The sequence below is a fragment of the Bubalus bubalis genome, chromosome 19, assembly GCF_019923935.1.
Source record: "Bubalus bubalis isolate 160015118507 breed Murrah chromosome 19, NDDB_SH_1, whole genome shotgun sequence".
NCBI classification, from domain to species: domain Eukaryota; kingdom Metazoa; phylum Chordata; class Mammalia; order Artiodactyla; family Bovidae; genus Bubalus; species Bubalus bubalis.
Window position 1 is genome coordinate 2,883,220 of NC_059175.1, and position 23,961 is coordinate 2,907,180.

General features: G+C 39.8%; 1 protein-coding gene across 6 annotated transcripts in view; it reads left to right on the top strand.

Annotated features, from left to right (window-relative positions):
- The window catches only part of RANBP17 (RAN binding protein 17), a 362,482-nt gene that overhangs the window by 298,214 nt on the left and 40,307 nt on the right, over nucleotides 1-23,961 (top strand). For all 6 annotated transcript variants that reach the window (XM_025270839.3, XM_044932591.2, XM_044932590.2 and 3 more), the window contains 2 exons: nucleotides 10,963-11,177; nucleotides 15,430-15,568. In XM_025270839.3, the coding sequence (XP_025126624.1) occupies nucleotides 10,963-11,177; nucleotides 15,430-15,568 (354 nt within the window). The remainder of the gene's footprint in view (nucleotides 1-10,962; nucleotides 11,178-15,429; nucleotides 15,569-23,961) is intronic.

Here is a 23,961-nt window from a genome sequence, read left to right on the forward strand (position 1 = left end):
CCCAACTCTGACAGCTCCATCAATGGAATTCTCAACTCTCTGAGGCCTTTATGTAGCGGGAAATGCCACAATAGATAAGAATCTTCAGTTAGCGTTCCACACACGGACTGAAAACTGACTACAGGCTGGACTCCTTGCAGTATTCTTCTCCTTGAGAGATGTTTTCCTGGGTCCTCCTTTTCTTTGTCCTCTTCTTTTTTGCCTGTCTGTTCTTCCTTTCCCAAATCAACAGCCAACTGTATGTTTGGCCTCAGAAGTTGCCTGTGCTTCTCATACTTCTTTTTGAATACCTAGAAACAGATTCTACAGAATTTTCTAAAGCTTCTGTTGTGTTTTCAGGATATATCTAATTCCTTTTAGTGTCTTATCATACAAAGATACGCGCCTGGACCTTTTTCCAAAAGCATGATATCTTAGAAAAAACACAGTTTGGGGAGATTAAAAGATCTGAGTACCAGTTATAGTACCAACACGTATAATTCCATGACCTTCAGCTAAGACACTGCAGCTAAGATACTCTTTGTCCTAGTTTTCTCGTATATAAAATTAGAAATAATGAACACCTTCTGACCTCTCTGTCTAGTTAGGATTGTTACGTTAGTCAGTCACGTTCGACTCTTTGTGACCCCATGGACTGGGGCTTGCCAGGCTCCTCTGTCCATTGAATTCTCCAGGCAAGAATACTGGACTGGGTTGCCCATTCCCTTCTCCAGGGGGTCTTCCCGTTCCAGGGATCAAATGCTGGTCTCCTGTGTTGCAGGTGGATTCGTTACTGTCTGCTCCACCAGGGAAGTCTATAAGGTGCTTATGAGGATTCAGTTACATGGTGCATGGAAAGGCCTTAGATAAGTTAACTACTGTGCTTACTGTTATGAAGAAATTGGAGCTCATAGAGGTTAAAGATTTGCCAAATAATACATAGTTAGCAAATAGTCAAATGGGAATTTCATTCCAAGTCTGTGTAACTTCAGACAGTAGTCTTTCCATATTCCTTTCTGCTACTTGGGAGTTGCCACATGAAGATTGTACCTAGGGTATTTTTGATGAAGTGCTGTTCTTTAAAGTATGGTGATTTTTATCCTAAAATGTAAAGGAAATGAAGGCTCAATAGAAAAATGACCTTCAACTTTGTTACCAGTGACTTTGACCCAGGCACTTTATTACACAGAGTAGCAGAAAAATCTTTTTCAGCTTTCACTGATTCCACATGCCGGCCCCGATCAGCCAAGCTGATTTTGTCTGTCTTCGTCTTGTGTAATGTTTTATTACTCATGCTTTTACCTCTGGAGATTCTGATATGCTCATTGAAGGGAGATCCTATGGCTGCCATCCAGGAGTCTGGAAGGTGAAGTGGGGGGAAATGGCTAGAAGGGTGCAGAAGAGCCAGCATTACTTATTTTCTGGTGAAGCCAAGGTGAAGGAAGGGAAAACCTATGGAGGAAAGAGGCCAGAACACTCTGGGATCCCTCCTGCCCCATCCTCACTGGGTTTCTCCTCTGCTCACCTGCCGCGGGCAGTGTTTGTGCCGTTGGTGATTGAGGCAGTGCAGAGGGGGAAGGACTCATTTCCAAATGCGCCTGATTTGTTACCTATTTTGTGGAATACCTCCACCTCGCTGCTCAATGAGACTGGCAGAAAAATAATACTTTCGATATGCTGTTTTATTTATCTACATTCTGTCATGATATACTTTGATGTAAGTTTTTAATTTTGCTTCAGCTCTCAGCTGCTCTTGCCGTTACAGCTCAGGGTCAGCAATGAGGTTAGCCACAGTAGCACAAAACAATTTCCTGTTTGTGCAGCCCAGGTAACATTTGGATGAGGATTAGATTTTACCACATTTTCTACTAGCCCAAGCCTATTATTTCTAATGAGTTTTAAATTGCTTCAAGAACATGTATTTCAAAATTTAGTGCTATGATCCATTCAGCCCGAGCAACTTAATAAAAGAAATTTCTTTCTTAAATTTTTGGTTAAAATGTTGCATGCGGTGTAATAAATGTTATTACTTTGGAAACCTACTTCTCCGTTTTAAGAACTGGGTGTTTTTTATGCTCAATTTCCATTTGTCCGATCTTTTCTTCCCTTTGCCTCTGGGTAATGGTATCTTTAGTGACATCTATTGGTTGAAGAGTACACAGAAGGGAAAAATAGTGATTGTCTTTATAAGACTGGCAAGAATGAAACTGCTCTTATTCTTTCCTTGCTGCTGCTGCTGCTGCTAAATCGCTTCAGTCGTGTCCGACTCTGTGTGACCCCACAGACGGCAGCCCACCAGGCTCCCCCGTCCCTGGGATTCTCCAGGCAAGAACACTGGAGTGGGTTGCCATTTCCTTCTCCAATGCATGAAAGTGAAAAGTGAAGTTGCTCAGTTGTGTCCGACTCTTCTCGACCCCATGGACTGCAGCCTACCAGGCTCCTCCGCCCATGGGATTTTTCCAGGCAAGAGTACTGGAGTGGGTTGCCATTGCTTTCTCCATTCCTTCCTTAAGTACCTGATTTAAGAAAGCTCAATGTGTAAAAAATCTAAACAAAAAATGGATAGAACAGCTATAATTATTCACTATACCTAAGAATTTACATCAGGGTTCTTTGAGCAATATATGTTGCAGGTACATTTAAGGTATGACTTAATACTATGCTTAAATTGAATTTGCAAAGTGATATACAAGCCACTGTCATTTGCTGTGACCTAGAAAACAGACCAGTGGTTTTCCAACTGGGTTCTTCAGAGCCCTATAGATCTATGATAATACACAGAGACCTGCAGAGGTGGAGGAGGAGAGGACTCTACTGCCACTTCAACCAGAACTGCAGCTATTTACTGTTACACTAGACTTATTTGCAATAGGGGTCACCTGCTTAAAGATACTTTTTGATAAAAAGAGCTTGAAAATTACTGGTATGTACTACTAGAAGGGTTATGACTTATATTTATGTTTGCTGCTGCTGCTAAGTCACTTCAGTTGTGTCCAACTCCGTGCGACCCCAGAGACGGCAACCCACCAGGCTCCCCCATCCCTGGGATTCTCCAGGCAAGAACACTGGAGTGGGCTGCCATTTCCTTCTCCAATGCATGAAAGTGAAAAGTGAAAGTGAAGTCGCTCAGTCGTGCCCGACTCTTCGTGACCCCGTGGACTGCAGCCTACCAGGCTCCTCCGTCCATGGGATTTGCCAGGCAAGAGTACTGGAGTGGTTTGCCATTGCCTTCTCCAATATTTATGTTTAAATGATTATAAAAATTTAGCTGAAGGATGTATTGGCCTTGAAATAATTAGAGACTTGATAAAATGTTACCAGGAAATAACAGTTCTGAAAAACAGATAATCCAGGAACATGGATATAACCTTACATTCTCTCGAATCATGGTCAGGGACATAGAACAACAGAGTAGTAGAGTAATAAGCTCACCAAAGTTTTATGAAGGAGATGGAATGATCAGTACCCTGAGGGTGCCAGGCCTTGAGGAGTACATTTCACAGTGAATCCACGTGTGTTGGACTTGGCCACTCCTGGATACAAGCAAGGAGAAGGCAATGGCAACCTACTCCAGTACTCTTGCCTGGAAAATCCCATGGACGGAGGAGCCTGGTAGGCTGCAGTCCATGGGGTCGCGAAGAGTCGGGCACGACTGAGCGACTTCACTTTCACTTTTCACTTTCATGCATTGGAGAAGGAAATGGCAACCCACTCCAGTGTTCTTGCCTGAAGAATCCCAGGGACAGGGGAGCCTGGTGGGCTGCCGTCTCTGGGGTCGCACAGAGTTGGACTGAAGCGACTTAGCAGCAGCAGCAGCAGCAGCAGAAGCACACAAGCAAAAAATGCTAAGCAAGTTGTTAAATAAGTAAGGGTGCTCTCCAAACAAGTGCTTAGAGTTCAATAGATCTTTCAGCCATGCTGCTAATGTTTATCAAGCGTTTACTATATGTTTGATATTGTGAGAATTAGAGAGGAAGAGATACACAAAAAAGACTCTTACTGATTCTTCTCCTAGTTGAGTCCAACAGTGGATTCAGTCAAGTCCATAAAGGATTATAACGGACTGTGCTCCCTTTCATGCTTAAGAAGCATACAGAGTGCTGTGGGAGCCCAGAAGTTTCTAACTCAAACTGAGGGGCCAGACAAGGAAATAGGAATAGTGCCCAGAAGTTTGAGGAGGGCATTTCAAGCAGGTGATAGCTTTTATAAACGCATATAAATATAAAATATTAAAATAGTCTCTTACTAAAATGAAGGATCTCAGAATTGCTGTATGAAGTAGAAAGTGAAAATTCCTGATTATCTTATCACTCAAAATCTTTTAACAATTTAGTGTGCGGTCTTTCATACTTTTTTATGTGTACATATACATGTATTATTCCAGAAGTGCTATTATAGTATACTTGCTAATCTGTAATTTGCTATTTTTTACTTATATGATGGCCATTACTTCATACTAACATATATATAAAATCTACCATATCTCTTTTTTCCTTCAGTTTTCCATTATTTTTTCTGCCTTATCTTTTAAAATAGCTGCAAAGTATTCCATCTTATGGTCATACTATAATTTATTTAACTACTCACCTTTTGGTAAATGTAATTTTTATAAACATGCAATCTTTCACTATCATGCACTGTTTGAGCAAGCAACTGTGTACCTTCAGCTTCGTGAGCAGCACTATTCAGTAAGTATATGTATTGAGAGTAGCAGGTATGGTTGAGACTCTGGATATATCAGTGAGCAAAACTGAAAAAAAAAAATATTTAGTATGTCAGAAAGTAGTAAGTGCTATGGAAAAAAAAAAAAAAGAAGCAGCAAAGAAAGTGTTAGAAGTCCTAGGGATTGGGAAACATGTTGCAGTATTAAGTACAGTGATCAAAATAGGCATCATTTGAAAAAATGACATTTGAGCCAAGACTTGCAGTCAGTGAGGGGGTTAATTATGCAGATATCTCAGGGAAGAGTGTTCTAGGCTGAAGGAACACCAAGTTTTAGGGTCCTGAGGCAGAAGTGTATCTGGTATGTCTGAATAACAGTAAGAATATCGGTAGCTGGAACAGAGTGAACAAGACAGAGTAATAACAAAAGCAATGTCATGTAATGCCATATCCTGTAGACATTATCAGGACTTTAAATCCAAGTGAAAGAGAAGGACTTTAGAATGTTTTGAGCAGAGGGCTGACATGATTTTATATTAGCTTTGACCACGGTGATAGCAGTGGGAGTAGCGAAAAGTGGTTGGATTCTGTATATATCTGAAAGTAAAACCAAATTTCTTGATGGATTGGATATTTTTGTCATAATATGTTTATGACAAGGGATTTTGTCATAAACAACTGGAAGGATGAAGTTACCATTAACTGAGAGAGTAAAGGCTGAAACTGGGTACAAGGGGGAAATCAGAAGTTCCCTTTTGACTTCATTGAGCTTGAAATGTTGATTTAGACATTCAGGTGGAAGTGTTGAATACAGAGTCGGATATACAAGTCTGAGGTTCAGAAGAGGTCTGGTCTAGAAAAACAAATATGGGAGCCATTAACTCTTTAGGTGGTATTTAAAGCTACAGAACAAGAGAGGTTCGCCAGGGTATGGGGTGTGGATTTAAATATAAAAGATTTAGGTTTAAGTTTTAGAGTATTCTGTGTTAGGAGGAAAAGGAGAAGAGGAGGAACCAGCAAAGGAGAGAATGAGCAGGTACTGAAGTAAGAGAATAATCAGGAGAGAGTGTGTCTAGTCAGCTGTGTCAAAAGCTGCCAGTGAATCGAAGAAGGTGAGGACTAAGAGTTGACCATTACATTTAGGGAAAAGGTTATTAGGAACCTTGAAAAGAGCACTTTTAGCGGAGTAGGTGTAAAAGAGGAAAACTGAAGACACAGTTCTTTTAAGAAGATAACAATTCTTTTAAGGAGTTTCATTAACAACAGGAAGTAATATCAAGCAGGGAATTAGGGCCAAGAGAAGGTTTTGTTTCAAAAAAGAAAGACTGCATAGGAGAGAAAGGGGGAATTGCTGTGCTTTGTTCTTAAGCCCATAAAAGGAGAGGGGAGCTAGTTCAACAGATTGAGAAGCTGGCTTTCACAGAGACTGTGCATAAGTGCAAATGCTAGGAGATGGTGAGATATGGTAGTGAACATTCGTTTTGGAATGTATTCCCAAAAGTGGATTTACACAGTTTTAATAAATTTAACCAAATTGCCCTCTACAAATGGTTATACTAATTCACATTCCCAACAATTTTCTTAATTTCCCACATGCTTATCAATGCTGCATTGTTTTAATCTTTTTCAACCTGAAAGGGAAATATTATATTCCTTTCCATATCCACAGCTTCGTTTCTGTCTCAAACCACTTACATCCAGGGGGTTTGGCTGGTTTGCAGAGACAGAGTGGGTTGAGCAACCTGAAATAATGTCAGCAAGCTTGCTCCCATAACTGTTCTGATGCTAAATGAAGACATTCAACCTATAGAGCTGTCAGCTAAGTATCAAATTAACTTTAAAATTTTAGAGATTAAAAGGGAAAAATAAAAAGTAAATCAATGTAACAGATTGCTTTATAAACCAGGAAGTAACATTGTTCATACTGTTAGTTCTTCCTGGTATAAGATACAACTACCATATATCTTAGCCCTTGCACCTTTTTTTTAAAACTATTATTGGGACTTCCCTAGTAGTCCAGTGGTTAAGAATCTGCCTTCCAACACAGGGGATGCAGATTTGATCTCCGATTGGGGAACTAAGATCCCACATGCCACAGGGCAACTAAGCCCATATGCCTCTACCACTGAGCCCACACCACAACTACTGAGCCCGCACCGCAACTAGAGAGCCCACACATCAACTAGAGAGCCCGCACCACAACTCCTGAGCCCGCACCACAACTCCTGAGCCCGCACCGTGACTCCTGAGCCCGCACCGCAACTCCGGAGCCCACACATCAACTAGAGAGCCCACGCCACAACTACTGATCCCGCACCACAACTCCTGAGCCCACACCACAACTAGAGAGCCCATGCCACAACTCCTGAGCCCACACCACAACTAGAGAGCCCACGCCACAACTACTGATCCCGCACCACAACTACTGAGCCCACACCACAACTAGAGAGCCTGCGCCACAACTCCTGAGCCCGCACCACAACTCCTGAGCCTGCATCGCAACTAGAGAGCCCCCACCACAGCTCCTGAGCCTGCACTGCAACTACAGAGCCCGCACCGCAGCTCCTGAGCCTGCACCGCAACTAGAGAGCCCGCACCGCAACTAGAGAGCCCGCACCGCAACTAGAGAGCCCGCACCGCAACTCCTGAGCTCGCACCGCAACTCCTGAGCCCGCACCACAACTCCTGAGCCTGTGCTGCTACTATTGAGCCTGCAAGCCGTAACTAGAGAGAAGCCTGATGACACAATGAAGAGCTGCCGTGCGTGTCCCACAGCCAAGACCTGATGCAGTCAAATGAATAGTGTTTTACAATGTGTTCTTCTGAGGGCACAGAGAAATGGTAGAGTGTGGGCCAAAGATCCACACTGTGATACCCTACAGCCAGTTCTCTTTTGAAGGAATAGAGGGAACGTGGTCAAATACATAGCATTGTCCTTACTTTGAATTATGTATTAGAAGAAAGTGACATTATTCTACACCAGACACACTCAGCTTTACTGCCTCCTCTTTTTCAGGCCTTAGCTCCCCATGTCTGACCTAATAGGCTAGTAGACTGGAGAGAGAAAAGAGCCCTTACTACTGTGTATGGCCATAGTTTACACGAGCACTGTGCCGGTTACTGGGGTAAGCACTTCATATGTGCTGTCTCCTTCACGCCACATAAGAGCCTTGTGAGTTATAAGTGCTGTTATTGTAACTGCGCCCAGTTACGACGGATATGGTCAGTGGGAAACAGTTAAAGATTTCCCTTTTGATTCTAAACTTTGGAAGTCTCTAATTTCATTACAGAAAGTGTATCATTTCTTTTTTACAAGTGGCGACTGTTACTGGCTTCAGTGGCTGCCTTCGTCACCCAGCAGTCCATCCGTGCAATAAAGACCTCCCTCTTAGAAAGGAAGGAGATGGGACTTTATAGGGGTGGGGTGGAATAGGGAAGGCAAAGAGGTTTGTCATACCTATAGAGGAACATTAAAACAAAATCTGAACGTGATCACTTTTGTTTAGAGCAGTGTGAGTCTAACTGCTAGATTTTAAGCTTTTTGAGGGCATGGACTCCAATTTCAGTAAGGATTGTTGAATAATATAAACTGAATAACGCTGATGGGGTGAATAAATGATGTGGACATGCCTTCTCTTCCATAGTCATTTATAGCCACCATGGAATGCAGAACCACTGGAGCATGATGAAATATAGTTTCCTCTTTCAAAAGTATTACTCATTCTACTTTTTCAAGCTCATAATGGTATGCTAGTTACTGTTTTAATTCACACAGGTGTGTCTGAAATAGTCCAAAAGACATGTATGCCAGATTGCAACTTTAATACAAGATAAAAGTTGTGATTCTAAATAACTAATCCTTCTTGATTATAGGTTATCCAGTCTTTTAGAATCAAAAATTTTCTCCCAACACAGTTCTTAGTCTGCCTATTCCATCTTGTGCTGAAGAAAATAGGATCTTTACTTTCCCCATAAGGACCTCAGCATAGGAAGTCCCCAGAAGATGACCTGCTTCTCTCTGTTTGGCCCTAGCCTCCTTAACTCGAAATGTGTAAACCGCCACCACTACCACCAGATTACCCAGCTCTTTCCATCACATGCAAGCAGTGCTTTTCTTTCCTGGGAAACGGAAGGGGACAGGGAATGTGTATCTTGATTTAGATTGAATTGGAGGTGAAGGTAGTAAACCAGTGGTTGAGAACTGCCCTCTCCTGCAGCTCCCTGCTTTTAAAGGCCTTCATGCCCATGCACATAATCTCTGCAATACTCTTCTCTCCCTCAAGTCCATCTGAGAGGTTGTGATTGGTCATTGAGAAGCAACCTGTTCTGTGAAGCCTTACCCACCCTGCTGTCCTGTCCAAGCAAAGCCAGTCTCTTCCTTTCCCATAAAATCTTGACATATGTCTCTGATAGTGTTTGTCACATTATATGAAATTATTTGTTTACAAATCTATTCTCCCACCAGTAGCTATTAAGGAAATACTATCATATTGAGTTAAAACTTACCATATCTTTCTAAGAGAACTTAGGATGAGATCATGAGAGAGGGTACAAAATGTGGTATGGAGTAAATTCCAAGATATGCTTCAGCCAACACAGTGGTGGTGTCATTCAAATGTATAAATTATAAGCAAAGCCACTGGACTTCTAAGGATTCATAGAAAGAAAAAGGAAAAAAAAGTGTATGAAACTGTTTCAGAAAGGCCAGATAAAGGGCAGGAAACCTTCACCTTGGCCTGGTCCTGTTTCTTACTCTGCTAGAATGATTGATCCTTCTTAACCTCTTAGTAAGCATATAGTTTTCATAATATTCGTATTAGTCGAGATTCAAACAGGGAAAAGCAGACACTGTGACACTGATGGAATAGGGAGTTTATTTTAGGAATTAGACGTTGTACTATCTTGGGCAAAGATGGCAAAATGGACCTCCAAGGGGGGAGTTGGAAGTTCAGGAGAAAAATCACTAATCAGGCCTCCTGAAATAATGGCATGATGGACAAGTTGGACCTGGCAAGGATATCTAAAAGCTGGAGACACCCAGCTGCTAGGGTGAGACCCTGAAAGACAGTGGAGTGAGGGGGACTGGTATAGTGGTACGGACGCAATGGAAGGCTGTGGCCTCTGTGTGGCTGCCGCTCTGCACGTTTGCTGCCAAGCCCTTGGTAGGCTTGGGGTCATTGGTCAGCAGGGCTTGCAGTTCTTCACACAGAGCAGGGAAAAGCAAGGACAAACTCAAACCCAAAGGTATTTCTACATCTTTTCCTCACAGCCTCTAATCACAACAACCTTCAGAAAGTCCTAGCTGCTACTTCACTTTCATCTTCCAAATCTCATATAGATTTCTCTTTTGCTCAATTCTAGGCCACAACTGTACAAGGAAATGAGTTCTGGGAAACTTAATTCTTATTTAGCCCAATAGACACAGTACAGAACCACAACAGTATGCCTCTAAATTTTGTAAATTGAATTTAGTTTCAATTTTAGAAGTGTTACTTACTTGAACAGGAAAAAGCAGAGCTAAGAAACATATATGACTTTATAATTTTTTACAAAGCATTCTTGGATATTGTCTAGTAATATGCCTTACTAGCGCACATTTCAGAAAGAAATTGTTGGTTGTAAATGCTAACTAGAAAAAAACTGTAAGGTGATTATATAAACATTACTTTGTTTTTGATGGTCAAACATAGAATTTGAGTACGGTTTTTAAATGACCACCTCTTTAGGGCTTCTGAAAAAGGATCTAAGGAGAAAAGGGAAGTAACATTTATTGTGTACTATGCCAAGAACTTGTGTGTCTTATTTCATTTACTTCATGTACCAAACCTGTGATCCTCCAAAAAGTGAAGTAGCTCAATATCAAGTTCATGTGAAAAAGGTGAAAATGAGAAAATTCACCCCACAATTTAGAGTAACTTATGTATCTAAGTTATCTTTTCTTGACTTAGTTGGTTATTTATTCCTACTTTTTTCACTTCTTATTGAAGAAGAGATAATGTAAATATTAAAGTATATAAACTAATCTTTAGTACAACTCAATGAGTTTTCATGTATCTACATATATATTCGTGTAATCACCATGCAGACAAAAATATCAAATCTCCAGTACCTTTGATTGATTTTCACTGGGCCATTTGTACTTCCCATATAAACTGCCTTATGTATTTATATTTTTCATTATATGATGGTGTGAATCTTGGAACAACAGTAGGGGAAAATGAACAATAGCAGTAAAGTGAAAACGTTGATTATGTGCCTCATAACTGCTTTGAATTACATCTACTTATGTCACTTTCTCATTCTGCTTTTACCCTGAAACAGGTAATCAGATCCTGTCCCTTGGGAGCCTCTCAAAAGATCAGATTTATCCAATGAAACTCAAGGGCATCTCCATCTGCTATTCAGCTCTCAAATCTGCCTTGTGTGGAAATTATGTCAGCTTTGGCGTCTTCAAGTTGTATGGGGACAACCACTTTGACAATGTACTCCAAGCCTTTGTCAAAATGCTGCTGTCGGTGTCCCACAGCGACTTGCTCGTAAGCAATCCTGTGTCGTGGGAGTCTTTGTATGAAATGTGAAGTCACACCACCACAGGCTTAGAATTGTTACAATGAAGCCCGAGAAGTTAGAACAGCACTAGATCATTTTATGTTTTAGGACAGCATTTAATTTAGCTTACAGAATTAGAACAACTTTAGTGGCTGTCTTTATATAATTAAATGTGTAGCTTTGAAAACTGCATCTTCTGACAAATTGGTCATCCAGAGTGTTCCGAGTTCTGTGTCTACAGAAAGTGTAATTAGCAATTTCAACTAACTGCTTACAACTGTGCTCACAATTCAGAAAAGGTCTGTGTGTCCTGGGGCAGAAATGCAGGATGACTTCAGGATCTTCTCCTTTCTTCAGTTCTACTCTGTCTGCTTCCCATGCTGTTTGGCTTTCCTTTCCCTTAACATTCTGATATGGTGGACAGAGTGCTGAACTAGAAGTTGAGCAACCTGGTATATAGTCTCAACTCTGCCACTCACTGGCCATTTACCTTGAATAAATCACCTTCTCTATTTCTCCAGGCTTCAATTTCCTCACCTCTAAAACGAGTAAATTAAACAAAGTGATCTCTAGGTCCCTTTTCTACCCTACTGTCTAGTTTTAGTGATTTATGTCAGTAGTTTTCAAACTTTGAAGCCCGTCAGAATCACCTGGGGTGCTTGCTGGAATTCAAATTTCCAGGCTCCTCCACTGAGCTGTGTCGTTATCAGACTTTTTTTTTTTTAAATCTCTCTGCCTGATTACACAAAAGCTAATATATGCCCAGCGTGGTTGCAGTAATTGCTTCAGTAACACAGCCAAACTTATGCTCAGGCTTTCCCACCTGCCCAAGACTACAAGATCCAGGGGCCTGCATTAGTCAGCCTGTACGAGAAATGCTTCTTGACATTCTAATGGACTAGTGGTACCCTCTTCCACCTTTCTAAGCTAGTCTTCATAAAACCACCTCTTGGGAATTCCCTAGCAGTTCAGTGGTTAAGACTGTGCAGTTTTACTGCCAAGGACCCAGGTTCAGTCCCTAGTCAGGGAACTAAGATCCTGTAAGCAACACAGCATGGCCCAAAAAACCCAAAAACCAAACAAAAAAATACATCTTGAGCCAAAGGTGTCCAGCCTTTTTGCAGTAGAATGGAATGCTCATTGAAGGCTGCCTGTCAACAGAAATTGTGGAGTAGAGACTTGAGTCAGATCAGCCATGTGCTACAGCCTCATTGAGGGAACTCTTCATTTAGCACTTGAAGCCCACCAAAAAAAAAAAAGAAACAAACAAACCTGATATGGCTCCAGGATTTTCTCTGATCTTTTTTCTAGTAGACAACCAAACCTTTACCTCAGTAATTTCAAAATTGAGGATGCAGAAGACTCCCTTAGAAGATACTTCTAAAATGCCCTTTTCAGGACCTCATTCCAGAGGTTTTCATTTGTTAAGTCTGAACTGGGGATCAGAAAACTGCGTTTTTAACAAGCACCCCCATGTGATTTTTATGGAGGTAGTCTTAATCTCACTTTAATAAATATTGCTATGGTTTATTTCTCTTATGAGTGTTGTGCTTCTTTGATACTGGTTTGAGTTTAATTTGAGGTTTTCCAGGTGTATTTCTCATGTACTTATCTTTTGCCTGTTGTGTATGGTAAATATTAAGCCATTTACCCAGTTATGATTTAGTTATATGGGTTGACATTGTGTGAATACAGCAGATGATGATACCAAATCCTATTATAACAGCAGATTTCTTTGTGTTAAAAAAAAAGGTTCCCTAGCCCCTGTTAAGCACTGTTCTGTGTTATATTATTCCAGCCCAGAAAAATAATTCAGTCTTCTAAACTCCGTACTACAACAGTGTTGCTTGCGCTTAACTGTTAACCATATAAGGCAAATTGAAATTACGTACTATGCTATACTGTAGCCTCAAATTAGGACTTCTAGAGATCAAGGTATTTTTATTAGAATTCCTTTAAATACTGAATTGAGAATCATTACGTCATTTGTTCCATGTTAGGTTGGTGCAAAAGAAATTGTGGTTTTGCACTGTTGAACTTTGCCATTTGCACTTTGAATTTGCCATACATTCTTAAATAAATGTGGTTATGTTATACATCGTTTTAATACACATTTATCACTTTATATTTTTTGCTAATGACTTATTGCTGTTTATTTTATATTTATTTTAGACTAGGGAAATTATATTAAAAGGCAAATTCGAGTAATTTTCTTATTTGAGTTCTAAATGTGTTGTAAAATGGCAGAGAAAGCTCGTAACATCAACAACACATTTGGCCCAGAAACTGCTAATGAACATTGCAGTCAGGCTTCCCTGGTGGCTCAGACAGTAAAGAATCCACCTGCAGTGTGGGACACCTGGGTTCAATCCCTGGATTGGGAAGATCCCCTGGAGGAGGGCATGGCAACACACTCCAGTATTCTGGCCTAGAGAATCCCCATGGACAGAGGAGCCTGACAGGCTACAATCCATGGAGTTGCACAGAGTCAGACACCACTGAGTGACTAGGCACAGCACACAGTACAATGCAGTAGTGGTTCAAGAAGTTTTGCAAAGGAGACGATGAGAGCCTTGAAAATGAGCACAGTAGCCGGCCATTGGAAGTTGACAATGACCAACGGAGAGCGGGCATTGAAACTGGTCCTCTTACAACTGCACAAGAAGTTGCTGAAGAACTCAATGTCGACCATTCTAGTCATTTGGCATTTGAAGCAAATTGGAAAGGTGAAAAAGGTTGATAAATACGTGTTTCATAAGCTAACCAAAAATTTTAAAAACTGTAGCTTTGAAGTGGCGTCTTCTCTTATTCTCCGCAACAACAACAACGAGCCATTTCTCAATCAGATTGTGACTTGTGATGAAAAGTGGATTTTATACAATTAAAGATGGCCAGCTCAGTGGTTGGACCAAGAAGAAGCTCTAAAGCACTTCCCAAAGCCAAACTTGAACCCAAAAAAAGGTCATGGTCACCGTTTGATGGTCCGCTGCTGGTCTGATCTTACTCCAGCTTTCTGAATCTCCGTGAAACCATTACATCTGAGAAGTATGCTCAGCAAATTGAAGAGATGCATCAAAAACTGCAGAGCCTGCAGCCAGCATTGATTAACAGAAAAGGCCCAATTCTTTTCTACAACGCCCGACTGCATATCGCACGACCGATGCTTCAAAAATGGAATGAATTGGGCTGTGAAGTTTTGCCTCGTCTGCCATATTCACCTGACCTCTCACCAGCCGACCACCACGTCTTCAAGCATATCAACTTTGTTCAGGGAATATGCTTCCACAACCAGCAGGAAGCAGAAAATGCTTTTCATGAGTTCGTCGAATCCCAAAGCATGGATTTTTATGCTGCAGGAATAAACAAACTTATTTCTCATTGGCAAAAATGTGTTGATTGTAATGGTTCCTATTTTGATTTTTAAAAATGCATTTGAGCCTAGTTTATTTTTTGTGTGTGTTCTTTTTTTTTTTTTTTAAACTTTACATAATTGTATTAGTTTTGCCAAATATCAAAATGAATCTGCCACAGATATACATGTGTTCCCCATCCTGAACCCTCCTCCCTCCTCCCTCCCCATATCATCCCTCTGGGTCATCCCAGTGCACTAGCCCCAAGCATCCAGTATCGTGCATCGAACCTGGACTGGCAACTCGTTTCATACATGATATTTTACATGTTTCAATGCCATTCTCCCAAATCTTCCCACCCTCTCCCTCTCCCACAGAGTCCATAAGACTGATCTATACATCAGTGTCTCTTTTGCTGTCTCGTACACAGGGTTATTGTTACCATCTTTCTAATGATTTATACCCAGGCTTCCTGGCTAGCTCAAATGGTGAAGAATCTACCGGCAATGCTGGAGACCTGGGTTCGATCCCTGGGTCGGGAAGATGCCCTGGAGAAGGGCATGGCAACCCACTCCAGCATTCTTGCCTGGAGAATCCCATGGACAGAGAAGCCTGGCGGACTACAGTCCACGGGATTACAAAGAGTCAGACACGATTGGGCGACTAACAGTTTCACACTTTCATTTTCGTAATTATTTAAAATTCACAGTCTGAAACTGCAATTATGTTTGCACCAACCTAATTATTTTATATATATTTATGTTTGTGTTTATTTATATATTTATGTGTAAATAAGGTCACAATTTCCAGTCTTATACATGTCAGTTTTCACTGACTGTAGCATGTCTTTTGCTTCCCTGTGGCTTGACATTTAGTATTTCTGTTATAGCAATATCGGAAACTGAGCCAGTCGTATTATCCACTCTTGGAATGTCTCACCCAGGACCACATGAGCTTCATCACCAGCTTAGATCCTCCTGTACTCCTGTATGTCCTCACATCCATCTCAGAGGGACTCACTGCTCTTGGTGAGTATCAGAGAGAGCATTGTTTTCAGAGGAAGAACTTGGTTGTGGTCTCTTCGAGGAGGTGCTTTTGAGATGATCATCCTACAAAAGGGGGAAGACTGTTTAACCAAAGTGAAAGATCGTAACTATTACTTAAAAGACAGAAAATACCCTTTTTCATATTTTGATGTACAGTTTATTTTTAATCAGCTTTATTAAAGTACAATTTACACAATGTAAAAATTATTGATTTTAAATGAACAGTTCAGTGCATCTTGACAAATGTATATACATAGTCATGAACCACCACAGCCAAGATACAGAACGTTTTCATCATCACAAAAGCTCCCTTATGACCCCTTCTAATCAATCCCTCCCCCTAGTTCCAGACCCAAGCAACTACTGTCTACTTTCTCTCACTGTAGTTTGCCTTTTCCAGAATTTCATATAAGTGGAATCATGTAACATACAGTCCTTTGTGTCTGGCTGCTTCCGTTTAGCATAATGCCTTATTTTGCGAATCAGTTTTTATCTTTCTGTTGCTCAGTATTATTCCATGGTATACATTACCACATTTGTTAATTTGTTAATATATTTTCACCAACTGATAACATTTGGGTTCTTTCCATTATTTGGTTGTTTTGATAATGCTACTATGAACATTCATGCACAAGTCTTTCTATGGACAAATATTTCTCTTGAGTAAATACCAAAGTGAAATTTCTGGGTTGTATGCTAGATGTATATTTAACATTGTTGAAATCTACCAAACTATTCCAAAGTGACTGTACCATTTTGCTCCCTGCAGCAATGTATAAGGGCTCCAGTTGCCCTCTACCTTCCCTAACACTTGGCTATTTTCAGTCTTTTGGCAGTAGGAGACAGAGGCTGCTTTGGATCTTAGACACGGCATGCAGGAGCTATCATTTTTGTGTCATGCAAGATCCTTCATTGTAGTTTCCCTGCTCAGTCTCAAGTAGTTGAGGCACTTGGGCTTAGTTGCTCCATGGCATGTAGGAACTCAGTTCCCCAACCAGGGATTGAACCCACGTTCCCTGCATTGCAAGGCAGATTCTTAACCACTGGACTGCCAAGGAAGTCCTGATTATCAATCATTTTGATGGGCATGAAGTGGACTCTCTTTGTGTTTTTATTTTGCATCTCACTAATGGATGTTAATTTGAGCATCTTTTCATGCTTATTTGCCATTTATCTGTTTTCTTGGTAAAGTAGTTGTTCCAATCTTCTACTCAGTTTTTCTGAGTTATTTTATCTTGAAAGTGTTTGTTATATATTGTGGATACAAACCTTTTCTCAAATATATGTTTTGCAAATATTTTTTCAACTTTGTCTTGTCTTTTTTATTTTCTTAACAGTATCTTCTGAAGAGTAAAAGTTTTCAATTTTGAGGAAGTCCAATTATTTTTTTCTGTTAGAGATCATGTCTTTTGTGTCCTATCCTAAGAAATCTTTGCTTATTAACCCAAGGCCATAAAGGTTTTTTTCTGTGTTTTCTTCTAAAAGTTTTATAGTTTTAGCTCTTATGTTTAGGTCTATGTTCCATCCAATTTATTTTTGTACATCATATTATAAGAGGCTTCCCTTGTGGCTCAGCTGATAAAGAATCCACCTGCAATGCAGGAGACCTGGGTTCAATCCCTGGGTTGGGAAGATCCCCTGGAAAATGGAAAGGCTACCCACTCCAGTATTCTGGCCTGGAGAATTCCATGGATTGTATTAATTCTTGCGGTCACAAAGAATTGGACACGACTGAGCAACTTTCACTCACTATTATGAGATAAAAGCTACAATTCTTTTTTTAACATGGATGTTCAATTGTTCTAGCACATTGTTGAAGAACATTCTTTATCTATTAGACTACTTTGTGCCATTTCTGTACTATCCTAATTTTATAGTAAGTCTTAAAATCAGATAGTATGGCCTTCTAATTTTTTTTTTTCATTATAAATTGTCTTGACTATTCTGGCCTTTGCCTTTTTTTTTTTTTAAATAAATATTAGAGTCAACTTGTTGATTTCTCTTGTTAGATTAAAAAATGAGCAGGAGAATTTTATTGGGTTACATTGAATCTGTAGCCCAATTTGGGGAGAACTGACATCTTAGCAATATTGAGTGTTCAGTTCCTGAAAATGGCATATCTTTCCATTTATTTGGATCTTCTTTACATTTTCTCAACAGCATTTTTGAAGTTTTGAATATTAAGTCTTATTCAACTAAGTATTTTATGTTTTTATGCTCTTGTAAATGGTATTGATTTCAATACCTGTTGTTTTTGCTACCATGTAGAATTGCAATTGATTTCTTTATGTGTTGACCATGTACTCTGTAACCTTGCTAAACTGACTTATTAATTCTGGTAGCATCTATTATGATTTCTTCATGATAGATGTGTCTTTCTACATAGTTATGTCTGCAAATAAAGATAGTTTTACCTCTTTGAATCTGTATGGCTTTTCTTCATACCTTATTACACTGGCTAGAGCCTATAGTAAAATGTTGACTGGAAGTGATGGTAGCAAACACTCTTCCCTTGTCTTCAGTGTTATGGAGAAAGATATATTATTTCACCATTCAGTATAAGATTAGCTAGCTCTAGGTTCGATTCCTGGGACAGGCAGATCCACTGGAGAAGGGATAGGCTACCCACTCCAGTATTCTTGGGCTTCCCTTGTGGCTCAGCTGGTAAAGAATTCACTTGTGGTGTGGGAGACCTGGGTTCGATTCCTGAGTTGGGACGATCCCCTGGAGAAGGAAACGGCTTCCCACTCCAGCATTCTGGCCTGGAGAATTCCATAGACTATACAGTCAATGGGGTCACAAAGAGTCAGACACGACTGAGCGACTTTCACTTCATTCACTAGGCTTTTTTTGTAGAACTTCTTTATCTTGTTAAGAAAATTTCTTTCATTTGTAGTTTTCTGAGCGTATTATCATGAATGGGTGTTGAATTTTATCACATTTTTTTTCCTGCATATACTAAGATAATCTTAGGGTTTTCTTTGTGTCTGTTAATACATTGCATGGTATTAATCATCATATTGATGGATATTTGAATGTTAAAGCAACCTTGCATTCCCCACTTGGTTACGACATATTGTCCTGCTTATAAATTAATAGATAAAACTTCCTAAAATTTAGATACATATTTTTACATCTATAATAGGTTCATGACAGCTATGATGGATTCTTCTGTAGTTCTTTGTTAATAATTTTCTGTTCTTTTTGTATCTTTGCCTTGTTTTAGTGTTGATATAGGGCTCTCAGAAATGATATTTGGCAAAACTAATACAATTATGTAAAGTTTAAAAATAAAATAAAATTTAAAAAAAATAAAATAAAATAAAGCACACACACACAAAAAAAAGAAATGAATTGAGAAATGTCCCCTCTTCTCATTTTCTTAAAGAGTTTTTGTAGAATTGTTATCAGTTCTTCCTTAAATGTTTAATAGAATTCCCTACTGAAAGCACTAGGTCTAGATTTTTCTTTATTAGAAGGTTTTTACCTATAAATTAAATTTCTTTAATGGATATAGGACTATTCCAGTCTCCTATTATATCTTGAGTAGCATTTGATACCTATGTCTTTAAGGGAAATTATTCATTTCATCTAAAGTTTATCTGACATTATTGACATAAAATTGTTCATGTTACCCTCTTGTTATGGCTTCCGTGGTGGCTCAGTGGTAAAGAATCCGCCTGCAATGCAGGAGACAGATCAGTCCCTGGGTGGGAAAGACCCCCTAGAGAAGGAAATGGCAACCCAATCCAGTAGTCTTGCCTGGGAAATCCCATGGACGGAGTAGTCTGTCAGGCTACTTGGGGTTGCAAGAGTAGGACATGACTTAGCAACTAAACTAAAAACAACCACCATCCTCTTGTTATACAGTTTGATTTCTGTAGGATCTCTAGTAATGTTCCCTCTTTAATCCCTGACATTGGCAATCTGTGTGTTTTTTTTCTTGGGAATACTGGCTCTAGGTTTATTAATTTTGTACAGAGAACCAGCTTTCATTTTTCACTGATTTCTCTATTGTTCTGTTTTTTATTTCATTGACTTCATGTATGATCTTTATAATTTCCTTCCTTCAGTTTATTTGCTTTTCCTTTTCTAGTTTTCTAAGTAGAAGCTTACATTGCTGATCTTAGACCTTTTTTCTTTTCTCATATACAGATCTAGTGCTTTAAGCACTGCTGTGGCTATCACTCATAAAATTTTTATTTATTTGGGGACTTTTTCTATTCAGTTAAAAGTATTTTCTAATTACCCTAGTGATTTCTTCCTTTACCAATGAGGTATTACTTAGAAGCACATTGTTTAATTTCTGATAGTTCTGTTATTAATTCTAGTTTAATTTTATTTTAGTCATAGAATACACTAAGTTGTTGTTATTGGATCTTTTTTATGGTCCAAAGTACAGTGAATGTTTCAGGAGCACTTGAAATGGGTGTGTATTCCATTGTCGTTGGGAAGCATGTTCTCTAATCGTCAGATCTAATTGCTTGATGATGCTCACATTCTCTGTATTGTTCCCGGTATTTTCTTGTCTGTTTGTCTGTTTTCTACTTGTCCTTTGAATTACCAAAAGATAAGTGCTAAAGCCGCTGACCATAATTATCCATTTGTCCATTTCTCCTTTTACTGCTGTCAGTTTTTGTATGAAGTATTTTGAAGCTCTGTTATCAAGTGTGTGTATATATATTTAGGATTGTTATGTCCCCTTGATTAATTTACCCCTTTATCCTTATGAAATGACACAGTTTATTTCTGGCAATATTCTTTCCTCAGAAATCTACTTTGTCTGGTATTACTAGCCTCTCCAGCATTCTTTTGATTAGAGTTAGCCTCTTTTTCCATCATTTCACTTTTAATCTTTCTGTGTCTCTCTGTATTTAAAGTTGGTTTCTTATCGACAGCAGATATTTTCTGTTGCTGTTGTAACACCTTTTTACAAACTTGATGACTTAAAACAACATAAATTTGCTGTTCTGTAGTTCTTTACTTCATAAATCTGGCGTGGGTCTCACCAGACTAAAATCAAAGTGTCAGCAGAGCTGTTTCCTGCCTTCTTCAGCCTCTAGAGATCGCCTGCATGCCTTGTCCTGGCTCCTGTCCTCCATCTGCAAAGCCCCCAGCACTGAATATCTGAGCATTCTCCCACAGGTGCGTCTCCAGTTGATTCTGATGTCTTCTACCTCTCTTTCACTTTCAAGGACCCTTGGAATTACCTTGGCCCTACCCATATAATCGGGAGAAGGCAATGGCACCCCATTCCAGTACTCTTGCCTGGAAAATCCCATGGATGGAGGAGCCTGGTAGGCTGCAGTCCATGGGATCGCTAAGAGTCGGACACGACTAAGCGACTTCACTTTCACTTTTCACTTTTATGCATTGGAGGAGGAAATGGCAACCCACTCCAGTTTTCTTGCCTGGAGAATCCCAGGGACGGCGGGGCCTGGTGGGCTGCTGTCTATGGGGTCGCACAGAGTCGGACACGACTGAAGTGACTTAGCAGCAGCAGCTACCCATATAATCAGGGATAATCCCCCTATTTTTAGTTGCGCTGACTAACAACCTTAACCCATCTGCAACTTTATTCTCTGCTGTGTAACCTAACACATTCACAAGTTTCAGGGATTAGGATATGGACATATTTGCCTAACATATAGCATATAGTTGGGTCATATTTTTATATGAAATCTGACTATCTCTGCCTTCTATTAATAAAATGTTTCAGCCATTAACATGTAATATAACTACCAGTATATTTGAGTTTAAATCTACAATACTGCTATTTGTTTTTTCTTGCTTTGTCTCTTTTTCCTCCCTTCTTTTAGTTTGGATTAATTAAATGTTTTTTATGACTCCATTCTATATCCCCTATGAGCTTATTAGCCATACTTCTTAATTTTTAGTGGTACTCTAAGGTTTATAATCTACACCATCAAATGATGTAATCAGTTTGCATTCAAATAATTATAGTCTACCTCTATCTCTGTCTCTATTCCTTCTGGAACTCCAATTACACGTGTTATGTGTCTCTGTTACATTGTTCAAAGACTGGAGAGAACTCCTCTACAGATCTTCAGAGCTCTCTTCTCACATAGTTCCCACTCTCTGATCTCAGTCCGAGAAGTTCCAGCTGCCTCAGCCTCCCCAGATTCAACTCACTGAGACCACTTGGCTTTGTTTGGGTTCCCCTTTCCTGGCCAGCAGCCTGGAAGCTGCTTTGGGCAATAGGCTTGAGCAGTTGTGTAGGTATTGCCTCATTTGTCTCCCTCCTCTCTGGTTTAATAGTCCTATACTGCTTCTTGTGCAGTAATTGAAAAATGTTGTTTCATATATTTTGTCCTGTTTTCTAGTTGTTTATGGCAGAAGAAAAAAATTCTCATAGCAGTTAATCCTTCATGGACAGAAACTGAAGTCTTGTCTTTTTTTATTACAGTTTGTCTTAACATTCTTTTATCTCATATCATAGCGGTACTTGAAGGTTTTGAATTACTTGCAGATGGCTATGTTGTACTCACAAACTGTGATCTTCAGCCTGAAATCTGCATTTTAACAAGTCTCTCAAAGGCATCTTGACCAAGTGGCATAATGGAGGGAGCACTGAGCTTGAACTTAAGTTCCAGTGCTGCCACTTATGAATGTAATGAGCATAGACGTGGACTCTGTGCATGCTGCAGTCATAAGTATTTTCATATGTGTTCTCCATTCATTTCATTCTCAGAAGCACTCTGCACACTAAAACTAGATCAGAGATGTTAATAGTATTGTTTGTCCTTATTCCCTACTTGTTGTAAGCTTCCTCCTTGACTGCTGATCACTACTTTTTTCCCAGTTACTAACATATAGTAAGTGCTCAATAAGTATATATTGAATGAATTAATTAGGTAATATTATTTTCACTATACAGATGAGTAAGCTGCTGCCCAGAGAGGTAAAACAACTTGCCTAAGGTCATACAACTAATAACTGCCTGCTCTAGGAGTCTTTAAAACCCATTCCTCAGGACTTCCCTCGTGGTCCAGTGGCTAAGGCTCTGCATTTCCAATGCAGGGGGTCCAGGTTCGATCCGTGGTCAGGGAACTAGTTCCCATGTGCTGCAACTAAGACCTGGCTCAGCCACAAATAAAAATAAATATTAAAAAAAAAAAAAAAACCAGCAATAAAACCCATTCCTCTTCACCTTACCACCCTGCTGGATCCGCCTGATATAGGTCACAGTTTGGCAGGTGAATTGTGCCCTCTGTCTTCAAGAAAGAGAATTAGACTGTTGAAAGTAATTACTTGTGTTTCTTCTTTTCCAACAGTGAAAAACGTTCAAAAAGGCATTTATAGGTATTGTTTGAGTTATAAGCAAACTTCAGTTCCACTGTAGCCTCAGTGAGAAAAATGAGAGGGAGGTACAAAACAGTTGAACCAGTGATAGAATAGTGACTTGCCTAATATGCTTGACACGGTATTAAATTTTTTTCTTAATCATTCACTAGCATTCTTAGTTTGGGGCCAGCTCTCATATGAGAAGAGAGAAAGATAAATGACAAAAGTGATTATATTTTTCCTGTTTTAAATTGCCCATCCACCACCACTATTCAGTTCAGTTCAGTTCAGTTGCTCAATCGTGTCCAACTTTTTGCAACCCCATAGACTGCAGCACGCCAGGCTTCCCTGTCCATCACCAACTCCTGGAGCTTACTCAAACTCATGTCCATTGAGTCGGTGATGCCATCCAATCATCTCCTCTGTCGTCCCCTTCTCCTCCTGCCTTCAATCTTTCCCAGCATCAGGGTCTTTTCCAATGAATCAGTTCTTTGTATCAGATGGCCAAAGTATTGGAATTTCCATTTCGGCTTCAGTCCTTCCAATGAATATTCAGAACTGATTTCTTTTAGGATGGACTGGCTGGATCTCCCCGCTGTCCAAGGGACCCTCAAGAGTCTTCTCCAACACTACAGTTCAAAAGCATCAATTCTTCAGCGCTCAGCTTTATTTGTGATCCAACTCTCACATTCATACATGACTATAGGAAAAACCATGGCTTTGACTAGATGGACCTTTGTTGGCAAAGTAATGTCTCTGCTTTTTAATATGCTCTCTAGGTTGGTCATAGCTTTTCTTCCAAGGAGCAAGCACCTTTTAATTTCATGGCTGCAGTCATCATCTGCAGTGATTTTGGAGCCGAAGAAAAGAAAGTCTTACTGTTTCCATTGCTTCCCCATCTATTTGCCTTGAAGTGATGGGACCAGATGCCATGATCTTAGTTTTTTGAATGTTGAGTTTTAAGCCAACTTTTTCACTCCTCTTTCATTTTCATCAAAAGGCTCTTTAGTTCCTCTTCACTTTCTGCCATAATGGTGGTATCATCTGCATATCTGAGGTTATTGATATTT